The sequence below is a fragment of the Lepidochelys kempii genome, chromosome 8, assembly GCF_965140285.1.
Source record: "Lepidochelys kempii isolate rLepKem1 chromosome 8, rLepKem1.hap1, whole genome shotgun sequence".
Classification (NCBI taxonomy): domain Eukaryota; kingdom Metazoa; phylum Chordata; order Testudines; family Cheloniidae; genus Lepidochelys; species Lepidochelys kempii.
This window is the reverse complement of record NC_136387.1, coordinates 1,068,489-1,082,828: the sequence shown is the minus strand read 5'-3', so window position 1 is coordinate 1,082,828 and position 14,340 is coordinate 1,068,489. Positions and strand designations below refer to the sequence as shown.

The window sequence follows — 14,340 nt, the reverse complement described above, 5'->3', positions numbered from 1 at the left end:
CGACCTGGTGGAGCTGTGCAGGCAGAGGGGGCTGCGCATCGGGAGGTCCACCAAGGAACAGCTGATTGCCCAGCTGGAGGAGAGGGATCGCTTGGATGACCCGATCCCTGTCCCTGAGGGAAGCTGCCCGGGGGACGCAGCGTGGGCCCTGGGGCCTGACCGGGCTGGGAGGGGTCAGACTGCTGCTGAGGACATCCCGAGACCCTTCCTACCTATGTCCGGGGGAGGGGTTGGGGGAAGCCCAGTGAATACCGAGGGCACCCTGACCCCGGCACCCAGCAGGGGATCCTCCCGGCGGAGCTCCCCATCCCTGGAGCGGATGCGGCTGGAATGGGAGAGGGAGATGAAAATGAGGGAGCTGGAGGATCATGAAAAACAACGTCAACATGAGCAGGAGGAGAAGGAGAAACAACGTCAACATGAGCGTCAGGAGAAGGAGAGGGAGCGTCAGGAGAAGGAGAAACAAAGACAGCATGAACTGGAGCTGGCCAGGCTGAGGAGCAGTGGGGCCCCGGCTGCGGTGAGTGCGGGGGGACCCAAGACTGCAAGGAACTTTGATAAGTGCTTCCTGGCCCAGCGGAAGGAGGGGGAGGACATAGATAGCTTCCTGACAGCCTTTGAGAATGCCTGTGAGCTGCACAGGGTTGACCCTGCAGACAGGCTCCAGTTTCTCACCCCCTTACTGGACCCCAAAGCCGTGGAGGTGTACAGCCGAATGACAGGGGCGGAGGCAGGGGACTATGAACTGTTCAAGCAGGCCCTGCTCCGTGAGTTTGGGCTGACCCCCGAGATGTACCGGAGAAGGTTCCGGAGTCAGCGTAAAACGCCTGAGGTCACCTACCTACAACTGGTCAACCGGATGCAGGGGTATGCCCGCAAGTGGACAGCTGGGGCCCGAGCTAAAGAGGACCTGCTTGACCTAATCGTACTGGAGCAACTGTATGAACAGTGCCCTTCCGACCTGAGGCTGTGGTTGGTGGACAAAAAGCTCGAGAACCCCCAGCACGCAGGGCAGCTGGCCGACGAGTTTGTGAACAGTCGGTCAGGGGGTAGCCGGGAGGAGTCCCAAAAGAACAGGCCCCCCCCGATGCAGAGAGAGAGTCACCAGGGGGCCTCCCAGCGGGGAAATAGGGAGAACCCCCTCCCACGGGGAACGCCTGGCGTCGGGCCCCTCCGACCCGCTCGAGGGGACCAACGTGACCTGAGCTGCTATCACTGTGGCCAGAGAGGCCACGTACGGTCCCAGTGCCCCGGGCTCAGGGACAAACTGAGCAGACCCAACCTACCCAGGGTTAACTGGGTAGGGACCCAGCTGGACGAGGGGCAGACGACCCAGGAAAGGGGGCCTACCAGTTTACCAGCTGCCCCGGAGGGAAGAGTACCCCAGGCCAGCTCCACCAGAGGGCTGGAGGCTCTGGACTCAGGGTGCTCAGTTTACAGGGTGGGCGCGGGGCTGTCCCTCTGGAGAGAGTGCCTTGTTCCCCTGGAGGTGGATGGGAGGAAGGTCAATGGATACTGGGATACGGGCGCGGAGGTGACGCTGGCCCGGCCCGAGGTGGTGGCCCCAGATCGGGTGGTGCCCAACACCTATCTGACCCTGACAGGGGTGGGCGGGACCCCATTTAAGGTGCCCGTGGCAAGGGTACACCTGAAATGGGGGGCCAAGGAGGGCCCCAAGGATGTGGGGGTACACCACCATTTGCCCACTGAAGTTTTGATGGGGGGAGACCTAGAGGACTGGCCAAGCAAGCCCCAGGCCGCCCTGGTTGTGACGCGTAGCCAGAGCCGGCGAGGGGCACTGCGCCCTGACCTCGGGGAGGGTATCACACCGGAGGCGCAGGACCCTACCCTGGTGGGGAGGGAGGGCCGAGGGGCACGGCTCAGAGAGGCGGAGGCCTCGGACCTGGCCAGCGAGAGGGAACCGGGCCCCATCCCTTCCCCAGCTGCTGAGTTCCAGGCCGAGTTGAGGAAAGATCCCTCCTTGCGGAAGCTCAGGGACCTGGCTGACCTCAGTGTGGGACGGACCATGAGGAGAGGCTGCCAGGAGAGGTTCCTGTGGGAGAAGGGGTTCCTGTACCGAGAATGGGCTCCCACAAGGGAAGTAGAGTCCTGTGGGATCAGGAGGCAGCTGGTGGTCCCCCAGAAGTATCGCCGCAGGCTCCTGTACCTGGCCCATGACATCCCCCTCGCAGGGCACCAGGGAATCCGGCGCACCCGGCAGAGGTTGCTACAGAACTTTTACTGGCCCGGGGTCTTTACCACGGTCCGGCAGTATTGCCGATCCTGTGACCCCTGTCAGAGGGTGGGGAAGGCCCGGGACAAGGGGAAAGCGGCTTTGAGACCTTTGCCCATCATAGAGGAGCCTTTCCAGAAGGTGGCCATGGACATCGTGGGGCCTCTCAGCAAGACGACCCAGTCGGGGAAGAAATACATTCTGGTGGTGGTAGATTTTGCCACCCGCTACCCCGAGGCAGTGCCCTTAGCTTCCATTGAAGCAGACACCGTGGCCGATGCGCTCCTGACCATTTTCAGCCGAGTGGGGTTCCCCAAGGAAGTCTTGACAGACCAAGGCTCCAACTTCATGTCGGCCCTGCTCCGGTGCTTGTGGGAGAAATGTGGGGTCCGGCACGACTGGGCCTCAGCTTATCACCCCCAGTCCAATGGGCTGGTGGAGAGGTTTAACGGGACGCTAAAGATGATGCTGAAAACCTTTATGAACCAGCACCCACAGGATTGGGACAAGTACTTACCTCACCTGCTGTTCGCATACAGGGAGGTGCCCCAGGAGTCTACCGGATTTTCGCCTTTCGAACTGTTATATGGCAGGAGGGTGAGGGGCCCCCTGGACCTGATGAGAGACGAGTGGGAGGGGAAGGCCACTCCCGATGGAGAGTCAGTGGTGGAGTATGTCCTGATCTTCCGAGAGAGACTGGCTGAACTCATGGGCCTGGCCAGGGAGAATCTGGCCAGAGCCCAGAGGAAGCAGAAGGTCTGGTATGACCGCACGGCACGGGCCCGTGCCTACGCCACCGGGGATCAGGTGATGGTTCTCATCCCAGTGAGAAAGAACAAACTACAGGCCGCCTGGGAGGGCCCTTTCAAGGTCGTCAAGCAGCTCAATGAGGTAAACTATGTGGTGGAGCTGTCAAACCGGGCGCACCACCGCCGGGTGTACCATGTGAATATGATGAAGCCATATTATGCCAGGGGGAATGTGGTGTTGGCCGTGTGTGGACAGTGGGAAGAGCAGGGAGATGACCCTTTAGTAGACCTATTCCCTGGGACCAGAGCTGGTTTCCCCCTGGAAACAATTCCCCTCTCGGATCAGCTAACCCCTGCCCAGCAAGCTGAGGTCAGGGGGGTGCTGCATCCGTACCGACAGCTGTTTTCCAACCAGCCTGGACGCACTAATCTGACTGTCCACCGGGTGCAGACAGGGTCGCACCCGCCGATAAGATGCTCCCCCTTCCGAGTCACAGGGAAAACTGCTCAGGACCTGGAAAGAGAGGTCCGGGACATGCTGGCTTTGGGGGTGATCCAGCCATCTGCCAGCCCTTGGGCCTCGCCGGTGGTGCTGGTCCCCAAAAAGGACGGGTCGGTCCGGTTCTGTGTGGACTATCGGAAGCTCAATGCCATCACTGTATCTGATGCCTACCCCATGCCCAGGCCGGACGAGCTCCTAGACAAGCTGGGAGGAGCTCGGTACCTTACCACCATGGACCTTACAAAGGGCTACTGGCAAGTGCCGCTGGATGCAGATGCCCGACTGAAATCGGCCTTTATCACCCCTCTGGGGCTCTATGAGTTCCTGACCCTGCCTTTCGGCCTCAAGGGAGCACCGGCCACCTTCCAGCGCCTGGTGGACCAGCTCCTGAGGGGGATGGAGAGTTTTGCCGTGGCGTATATTGATGACATCTGTGTCTTTAGCCAGACCTGGGAGGACCACGTGTCCCAGGTTAGACAAGTGCTGGACCGACTCCAGGGGGCTGGGCTGACTGTAAAAGCGGAGAAGTGCAAGGTGGGGATGGCGGAAGTATCTTACCTGGGCCATCGGGTGGGGAGCGGCCGCCTAAAGCCGGAACCAGCCAAGGTGGAGGTGATCAGAGACTGGCCCGCTCCCCACACCAAAAAGCAGGTCCAAGCCTTTATTGGGATGGCAGGATACTACCGAAGATTTGTGCCCCACTTTAGCGCCATCGCCACCCCCATCACGGAGCTATGCAAGAAGGGGAAGCCAGACAAGGTGGTCTGGACCGAGCAGTGCCAGGTGGCTTTCCGGGCGCTGAAGAAGGCTCTGGTCAGTGGCCCAGTTCTGGCAAACCCAGACTTTGACAAGCCCTTTGTGGTGTTCACCGACGCCTCAGACACGGGACTGGGGGCGGTGTTAATGCAGGAGGATGAAAAGGGGGAGAGACACCCCATCGTGTACCTGAGCAAGAAGTTGCTACCCCGGGAGCAACACTACGCGGCCATCGAGAAGGAGTGCCTGGCCATGGTGTGGGCCCTCAAGAAACTAGAGCCCTATCTCTTCGGGCGGCACTTCACCGTCTACACCGACCACTCTCCCCTGACCTGGCTGCACCAGATGAAAGGAGCCAACGCCAAACTCCTGAGATGGAGCCTGCTCCTGCAGGATTACGACATGGACGTGGTCCACGTGAAGGGAAGTGCCAACCTGATAGCGGATGCGCTGTCCCGGAGAGGGGGCCCCGAACTTCCCCAGGTCACTGGTCAGCGTGACCCCGCTCAGTTCAGTCTCAAAGGGGGGAGAGATGTGACGATGTGACTCAGCAGGGAGGGGGGAGTGTTGACCTGGGAATGTGCCCTGGGGATGGGAGACCTGAGAACCTGTCACCTGAGCCGGGAGGGGGAGGTGACACCTCTGCCCAGGAATGTGAACAGAGGCTGCAGCAGGGAACCTGCTGGGTGAGTTTAGTTTCAGTTGGGGGCTGGGGAGAGGAACACAGGGAACCCCAGGGCTGGGGTCTAAGCTCCCTGCTCCCCCAGAAGGACGTGATTGAGGGGTCCTGGTTGTACCCACAAGCTCTGTTTTTGGACTGTGTTCCTGTTGTCCAATAAACCTTCTGTTTTACTGGCTGGCTGAGAGTCTCAGTGGATCCCAGGAAGAGGGGTGCAGGGCCTGGACTCCCCCACACTCCGTGACAGTGGGTTTTAGGCCACGAAAGCTTATTCTCAAATTTGTTAGTCTCTAAGGTGCCACAAGGACAACTCGTTCTTTCCACAGTTGGGAGGTATTGCTAATACGGAGGAGGACCGGAATACCATACAGGAAGTTCTGGACAATCTTGAAAACTGGAGTAATAGAAATGGGGATGATATTTAATAGTGTAAAGTGAAAGGTCATGCACTTAGGGACTAATAACAAGAATTTTTGCTATAAGATGGGGGACGTATCAGTTGGAAGTGACAGAGGAGGAGAAAGATATGGATGTATTGTTTGATCACAGGAAGACTATGAGCTGCCAATGTGATATAGCCGTGAAAAAGGCAAATTAAGTCCTAGGATGCATCAGGCGAGGTATTTAAAGTAGAAATAGGGAAGTGTTAGTACCATTATACAAGGCACTGGTGAGACCCCATAAGAAAGATTAATTCAAACTGGAACAGATGTAGAGAAGGGCTACTAGGATGGTGCGAGGAATGGAAAACCTACTTTATGAGAGAAGACTCAGAGAGCGTGGCTTGTGTAGCCTAACCAAACAAAGGCTGAGGGGAGATGTGATTTTTGTCTGTAAATACTTCAGAGGGATAAATACCAGGGAGGGGGAGGAGTTATTTAAATTAAGCACCAATGTGGACACAAGACCAGATGGCTATAAACTGCCCATCAACAAGTTAAGGCTTGAAATTAGGCAAAGATTTCTAACCATCAGAGGAGTGACATTCTGGAGCCGCCTCACAAGGGGAGCAGTGGGGGGAAAAAACCTAACTGGCTTCAAGACTGAGCTTGATAAGTTTATGACGGGGATGGTGTGATGAGACTGCCTACAGTGGCATGTGGCTTACCTGCGATTGCTAGCAGCAAATATCTCCAAAAGCCGGTGATGGGACACTAGCTGGGGAGGGCTGTGAGTTATTACGGAGAATTCTTTCCCAGGTGTCTGGCTGGCGGGTCTTGCTCACGTGCTTAGGGTTTAGCTGATAGCCATATTTGGAGTCGGGAAGGAATTTTCTCCCAGGTCAGATTGGCAGAGACCCGGGGGGGGGTTTTCACCTTCCTCTGCAGCATGGGGCACGGATCACTTTCAGATTTGAACGAGTGTAAATGGTGGATTCTCTGTAACTTGAAGTCTTTAAATCATGAGTTGAGGACTTCAGTAACTCAGCCAGAGGTTGTGGGTTTATTACAGGAGTGGGTGGCTGAGATTCTGTGGTGTGCAATGTGCAGGAAGTCCGACTAGATCATGATGTTTCTTTCTGGCCTTAATGTCTATGAGACCGCTTAATTTTCTTAAGAGACTTTGGTGAGGGACCTTGTCAACGGCTTTCTGAAAATCTAAATACACTAGAGCAACTTGATCACTCTTGTCCACATGTTTGTTGACCCTCCTCAAAGAATTCTAATAGGTTGGTGAGGCATGATTTCCCTTTATATAAAGCCCTGTTGACTCTTCACCAAGAGTCATGTTCATCTATGTATCTGATAATTCTTTGCGTGGTACTGAAATTAGGCTTACCAGCCTGTCATTGCCAGGATCACCTCTGGAGTCTTGTTAAAAAATGTGTTGCATTAATTATTGTCCTGTCATCTGGTACAGAGACTGATTGATTTAAGCTATAGGTTACATACCACAGTTATTAAAGGAACAGCCGTGTTAGTCTGTATTCGCAAAAAGAAAAAGAGTACTTGTGGTACTTTAGAGACTAACAAATTTCTTTGAGCATAAGCTTTCGTGAGCTACAGCTCACTTCATCGGATGCATTCAGTGGAAAATACAGTGCGGAGATTTATACACACAGAGAACATGAAACAATGGGTGTTACCATACACACTGTAACGAGTTACAGTTAGTAGTTCTGCAATTTCATATCTGAGTGTCTTCAGAACTCTTGGGTGATACCATCTGGTCCTGATGACTTACTACTATTTAATTTATCAGTTTGTTCCAAAACTTCCTCTATTGACACCTCAATCTGGGAGAGTTCCTCAGATCTGTCCCCTAAAAGGAATGGCTCAGGTTTGAGAATCTCCCTCACATCCTCAGCCCTGAAGACCAATGCAGAGAATTCATTTAGCTTCTCTACAATGGCCTTGTCTCTGTTGGTGCTCCTTTAGCTCCTCCATTGTCCTGTGGCCCCACTGATTTTTCGGCAGGCTTCCTACTTCTGATGGATGGACTTACAATTTTTTTTTTTGCTGTTTGTCTTTTGCTAGTTGCTCTTCAAATTCTTTTTTGGCCTGCCTAATTATCCTTTTACACTTGACTTGCCAGAATTTATGCTGCTCTCTATTTCTTTCAGTAGGATTTGACTTCCGAGCAGTCAAAAAGGCTAACAATGTTAGAAACCGTTAAGAAAGGGATCAGACGACAAAACAGAAAATATCATAATGCCGCTGTATAACTCCCTGGTGCGCCCACACCTTGCATACTGTATACAGGTCTGGGCACTCCACCTCAAAAAAGATCTGTTGGAATTGGAAAAGGTGCAGAGAAGGGCAACAAAAATGATCAGGGGCGTGGAAAAGCTTCCTTATGTTGAGGGATTAAAAGCACGGCACTGCTCAGCTTGGAAAAGAGATGGGGGGGATGTGATCGAGGTCTATAAAATGGTGGCTGGTGTGGAGAGAGTGACCAAGGATGTGTTGTTTGCTCCTTCAGTGCCCCCAGAACAGCCCACACAATAATTGTCAAGCAGGCAAGCACATGGCAAACAAATAGACAAACTAACAGACAAACTCTTCCCCCTCTACCCCCACCCCGCAGCTGTAGTTGGTCCTCCTTCACCTGGAGAACTCCCTCACAAACCTCCTCTTTGTGCTCCTGTTCACTAGACTGAAAATCTGGGGTTCCCCTTTGCTGTGACCGTTCCTTAGACACAGACTTTAAGGACACATTTTCAGTATATTTACTGAACATCCATCCATTTCACCATAATATTGACACTGGCTTTCGTTTGAGGTCTCACCCAACATTCTTTGAAACTAGGGTGCACGTTCCAGACTCAGGAGATTCCTGTAACCGCTTTGCATCCCCTCAGTGCCCCATGCCAGTTGGCACAAGGGTTCTCAGGTTACAGGGTGCACTGGCAGAGCTGTGGTGCAGGGAACCGGGGTGTCATGCCTCCCCCACCTGAGCCCCCAACCCCTTTTGCCTCCCCTACCATCCATCCCCATTTGTCCCCTGCCCCAGAATCTCCCTCCCCTCGCTGCAGGCCCAAATCCCTCTCCCCTGCTCCCCCACTTCTTTGCCCTCTACTAATCCTCCTCATCCCAGGAAGCAAGCACGTGTCTAATTCCTCCCCACCCCCAATATTGTGATTACATTTCCCCCAAAATGAAATTGCTACCCACGACTCAAATTGCAGCCACTCAGTTCAAAATGGTTTTGTCTTTGGAGCGGGCTTCTGGTTGATTTACCCCTAGATATGTGTTTGGAAGAGTGAGTTCATAGCCATCAATCTCAGGGAGACCTGTGATTCATTTGTACTGCTCAGTTTAACAGTATAAGGCAGCAGAAGGGAACTATTTTTGGGGGTGAGGCCGTAACTTGGGAACTTCAGTCAAATGACCCCAAATTTGGATCACTAATGCTGTGCTAAACCCCTGTGAAGCACCCTGAATTTCAAAGCACTCCAATGAATCATTTGGATTTTAGAGCACTTACAAGAGTTGAGCTTTAAAGCATATAAAATGGCAGGAGTGGAAACCCTCTAGCTATGAGTCTGTTATGGACTGTGTAAAAATGTCCATGTTCTTAAATATACTTCACAAGTTAGGTCCCGCAGAGGTTCAGGGGGTGCCATGCATGACCTCGGGTAACACTCTACTGAGACCATTATGTCCTGCATCACGTCAGCAGTTTGATCTCTAGCTTTGGCCAAAGACATGCCACTTTGGTTTTTTTTAAATGGCTGTTTTATTGCTGGGGCTTAAATCTCTGGAACCCTTGGCTCAAATGACTCCAAATTTGGGTCACTAATCCTACCCTGTGCTCTCCCCAGGCAGGCATGCCTAATTTCAAAGAAATCTGACTAGGCATGTTGATTTCAGAGGACTTAGAATGGTCCACCTTTAAACAGATATCATGATGCAACCTTAACTATAATAGTGCTCCCACATAACTACCATGATAGGCTATATCCTGAACCGCAGGAGTTCTCAGCTACAGTATTATTTGCCCTCGCAATTCAAATGGAATATTTGACATATTTCTGGTACCAGTGTAATTGCTACACCAAATAAGCAAAAAGGGAGGACGACTGGAAGTTGCTAACTCCTGGTATTTTTCAGAAAGTAATCTGGTTGGCAAATGCGGTGATCTGACTGTTCAATTGAGTCTCTCTTTGTACAGATCAATCCTGTGAGCTAAAATATTAAATAACCATTTCATAGTGCAGTGCTGCATTCTGTGTGCTGTTGGTGTCATAGAAAGTGCTTGGCTTCCAGGCAGGCGATGCACCAGGACCTGCACCTCCCCCTGACCGCACCCTACGTGGTGCGTTGCTGCCTGCTGGTGATAGCTGTTGTAAGCAAACAGTGTTTGTCACATCACTTGTGGCTAAGTTAGAATTTTTTTGTACTTATGTAAGCATGAAACCTCAATAAGGCACAGAGATGCTGCCCGGCCTCCCACTGTTCCCACTGTGTTAAAGTGCCTCGGTTAAAAAATAAATAGAATAGCCCCTCCTACACACACATGGAGGTGGACAAAAAGCTTATGGAGGAGGAAGATATTCTTGGTTTGTTCCTAAGATTCTGAGCTATGGAGAGACTGAAGTGATCAGATTTTAAATATTCAATGACTAACGGGAATCTCCTGAGAATGTTGTTTAATGATTCTTTCAACCACGAAAGATGGAAAATCGGTAGAATAGCATTGCTCAAAAACCAGTGGTGGCGTATCTCAAAGAGCAAAGGAGGGAAGTAAGTGTGCCAACCCGCTCCAGTAGCCTATTGCGTAGAAATGGGGTGTTGAGCTGAAGCTATTCGTTGCCGCTTACAAGGTTTAGATGTGTTGCATGGCAATACAGCACAGGCTATTAGGAGTCTTATCAGAGATTTAGCTAAGAGTTTAAAAGAGTTGGCTGAGGAACTCTCTGGACCATCAATGTTGATGGTCAGTAAAGCTTGGAGCACTAGAGAAATTCCACAAAACGAATGTGCCAATATTAAAAAGACTAAATGGGATGACCAGGGTAGTTATAGGCCTGGCAGTCTGACACACATACCTGCAAGACAATGGAGCAGCTGGTATGGGACTCATTGGTAAAGAATTTAATGGGGGAAGTGTAATTAATGCAGATCAACATGGTTTATGGAAAATAGATCCTGTCAAACTAACTTGCTATCTTTTTTTGATAAGATTACAGGTTTTGTGGATAAAGATAGTAGTGTTGATGTAATATACTTAAACTTCTATAAGGCGTTTGAGTTGGTATCACAGAACATTTTGATTGAAAATTAGAATGATATAAAATGTACATGACACACATTAAATGGATTCAAAACTGGCTAATTGATAGGTCTCAAAATGTAATAGTAAACGGGGAATTCTCCATCAAGGGGTGACTTTCTAGAGGGGTCTGGCAGGGAATGATTCTTGGCCCTACGCTATTGAAAATTTTTATCAATGACCAGGAGGAAAACAAAAATTTTGATTGATAAAGTTTGCTGATGACACACAAATTGTAGAGTGGTAAATAATAAAGAGTACGGGTTGCTGATTCAGAGTGACAGGGATCTCTTTGTGAACTGGGGCCAACCAAACTATGCATTTTAATATGCTTAAATGTAAATGATACATCCAGGAACAAAGGCTGTAGGCTATAATTACACAATAGGAGACTCTATCTTGGGAGACAGCGACTGAAAAATGTTTTGGGGGTCGTGATGGATAATCAGCTGAGCATGAGCTCCCAGTGAGATGCTGTGATCAAAAGGGCTAGGGTGCTTCTTGGATGCATAAACGGGGTAATCTCAAGTAGGAATAGGGAGGTTATTTACTCCTGGGAAAATTCTGTGCCCCTGTAGCACAGCAGAAAAATGCCTGTCCCCCACCTTACAGATTCCTTTTGCTTCCTTGCAGATGAAATGGTTTCTGTGGGGATGCAAAGAGAAGCTGCACCAGTATTCGCACACCCCTCCCTGGCAGCTCAGCTGGGGAGAGGTAAATCAGTCAGGGGAGAGGGGTCTGGGGATGCCCCGGCCACCCAGGAACTTGGTCCCAGCTGGTGGGGGGGATGGAGATGGAGTTCCACCTTCCCCTTCCCTGCACGGAGCAACCACGGCTGGGTCAGATCAAGTCCGAGAAACTTCCACTAGCTGCGGGAAGCTCTGCACCCCAGGGTGTGTGTGTGTGTGTGTCTGGCTGCGGGGTGGGGGTGGGAGTGTGTGTGAGGTTCCAGGTGTGTGGGGAGGTGAGGCTCAGCGGTGGGAGGGAGGTTAGGTGCCGGGGGTCTGGATGCACAGGGGTTGGGTGGATGTGGAGCAGCTCCCTGTACAGTGACCCCTTGCTGCACCGGAACCCTCCCCACTGAGCCCCCTCCACATCAGAATCCCCCTGCAGCAAGAACTGCTCCACCGACCTCCCCAAACCTCCACCCTGCCGAGCCTTACCCCCTGCATCAGGAGCCCCCCACACACAGACCCCATCCTACTTAGTCCCAACCAGCTGCACCCTGACCCCCCACTCACCCAAGCCACATTTCCCCAGGGCCCCCCCAACTGAGCCCTAACCACCTTCACCTGGACTCCCCTGCAGAGTCCCATTCCCCCTGCCCCCAAAATCCCGTACTGAGCCATCCAGATTCCCCCCTGCACCCAGACTCCCCACAAGGAGCATCCAGATTTCACCACACAGAACCGTGGTACTCTTGAGGGAATTCTGAACTGAAAAACTAAAAATTTTGCAAAGTTCTGCATATTTTAATTGTCAAAACAACACAGAAACACAGTAACAATATAATCACACCATTTTCAATTCTTTTGGTAATTTATTTCAAAATACTTATCAGCAAATAATTGAAAATGGTGTGATTATATTGTGTTATTTTGACAAATAAAATATGCAGATTTTAAAATGTGTGCAGAATATTTAATTTTTTGGTGCAGAATTCCCTCACTGGCAATTTTTAAATCAAGGCTGGATGTTTTTCTAAATGCTCTGCTCTAGCAATTATTGTGGGGGCAGGTCTCTGGCCTGTGCTATGCAGGAGGTCACACTAGATGACCACAAGGGTTCCTTCTTGCTTCGGAATTTATGAATGGAAGTATTTTTATCATTTATTTTTCTGTAATACTGCAATGCTTTACAAACGTATGGAAGGCAGGTCTGTGCCCTGAGGAACGTGCAGTCTGATTGAGACAGCAAACAGGTCAGGCAGCATCATAGCAGTGTGGAGTGTTGTGAAGCGAAGTGGAATAAGTGGGTTTGCAGAAGGAGAGGGAGGGAGACACCTGAAGGCTGCGCAGAATAAAGGTGGGAAGAAGAGAAGCTTCCAGCACAGCTTCTATTGAAACTCTGGCTTAACTCTAAACTACGTTAAAAAGAGCAACAGCTTCGGTCTTAACAACAGAGAGTGGGAGAGAGTCTGAAATAGCAGGGAAATAGTGTGAAAAGGGCAGTGGTGGGGGGAGCTTAGGAAAGGGAGATGCAGGGTGAGATTTCCAGATGTGCCTGCGTAGCATCTGCTGGTGAACTCTCTCTGACTGTCAGTGAGAGTTCAGGGTGCCTGGCTCTCTTGGGCACTTTTGAAAATCTCCCCCACTGTGCCAAGAAAGGGTTAATAAGTTAGGAACTAGAATCTACACTGCAGTAAAAAGAAAAGGAGGACTTGTGGCACCTTAGAGACTAACCAATTTATTTGAGCATAAGCTTTCGTGAGCTACAGCTCACTTCATTGGTGCATCCGATGAAGTGAGCTGTAGCTCACGAAAGCTTATGCTCAAATAAATTGGTTAGTCTCTCAGGTGCCACAAGTCCTCCTTTTCTTTTTGCGAATACAGACTAACATGGCTGTTACTCTGAAACTGGTACACTGCAGTAGAAGACCCAGAGTTGGCCTGGATCATTTGACTCGGGCTTGGGCTGTGGGGTATAAAATTGCAGTGTAGAGTTCGGGCTCTGAGACCCGAGGAGGGGCAAGGTCCCAGAGCCCAGGTTCCAGCCCAAGCCTGATGTCTACACTGCAATTTTATAGCCCAGCAAGACACAGTCAGCTAACCTGGCTAGTTGTGGCTGTGCCGCAAGTCTTTTGTCACAGTGCAGACATCCCCTTGAAGATAACAATTTGTCCAAGAGAATCATGTGAAGGGACTTTTCTTCTCTGGATTACACTGCCTTTTCTTCACGGTGCTTCCGGAAAACAGTACTGGAGCAACCTCTACGGACAGGCTAGAAGGGGATTTCATGCCAGCCTTTTGCTCTTCTCAGAAACTTCATCCTGAAGCTGTTTTCTTTTTTCATAGCATATTCAGAAAAGAAACGCCTTAGAAAGCCGAGCAAACGGCTTCTGGAATATGCAGAAGAATATGATCAGATATTTGCACCGAAGAAAAAATCAAAGAAGGGCCAGGAGCAATTGCAAAGGGTAGGTGAGAGCGTCGTGCTGCTAACTCCCGTTCTGTGGTTTTGCTCTCAGGCTCTGGTTTGTATCCCTGCAGTATGTTGTTTGTGTTCTTGCTGTGCATAGCACAGGGCAGGTTAAACCCACTTCCATCTGTATCTGTTGCTGCTGCTAGGTGAGTTCCCGGGAGAGGTCTGAGTTCAAGGGGGAGGAAAGGCTTCCAACACGATGCAGTCGTGGAAGTGATATCCAGAGTATTCAGCTGGAGCAGAATCCTGTGATGTCAACTCCATCTTCCTCTTCAACCAAAGATTCTCCTCCGGTCCTTGAAGCAGAACATTTGCTGTTAGAAGAGCCAGTATCCCATTCCTCTGAGCCCACTGACCTACTCCTAGAAGGACATTCAGATTTGCCGGAGCTGATGTTATCTTCCCCTGATGTGTCTGAAGTTTCTGCTTGTTCTCTGGAGGCAGAGGAACGTTTTCTGAAATCAGGTAAGCGATGTGCAGCATGCCTCCCTTCTGAAATGCGTGAGTCTGCTTTGCGTCTAGCTGCAGGAATTCTGACTCAGATCGGTGCTGGAAAGCTGAAGAA

At 51.0% G+C, this 14,340-nt stretch overlaps 1 protein-coding gene across 9 annotated transcripts in view; it reads left to right on the top strand.

The window, feature by feature from the left end:
- NSD1 (nuclear receptor binding SET domain protein 1) overlaps positions 1 to 14,340 on the top strand; it is a 136,776-nt gene that overhangs the window by 69,534 nt on the left and 52,902 nt on the right. For 4 of the 9 annotated variants that reach the window (XM_073355111.2, XM_073355107.2, XM_073355105.2 and 1 more), the window contains exons 6-8: positions 11,268 to 11,348; positions 13,649 to 13,770; positions 13,922 to 14,240. The exons of 2 other annotated variants lie outside the window; for them this stretch is intronic. In XM_073355111.2, the coding sequence (XP_073211212.2) occupies positions 11,268 to 11,348; positions 13,649 to 13,770; positions 13,922 to 14,240 (522 nt within the window). The remainder of the gene's footprint in view (positions 1 to 11,267; positions 11,349 to 13,648; positions 13,771 to 13,921; positions 14,241 to 14,340) is intronic. 3 more of the 9 variants (XM_073355112.2, XM_073355109.2, XM_073355104.2) reach the window with 1 other exon arrangement.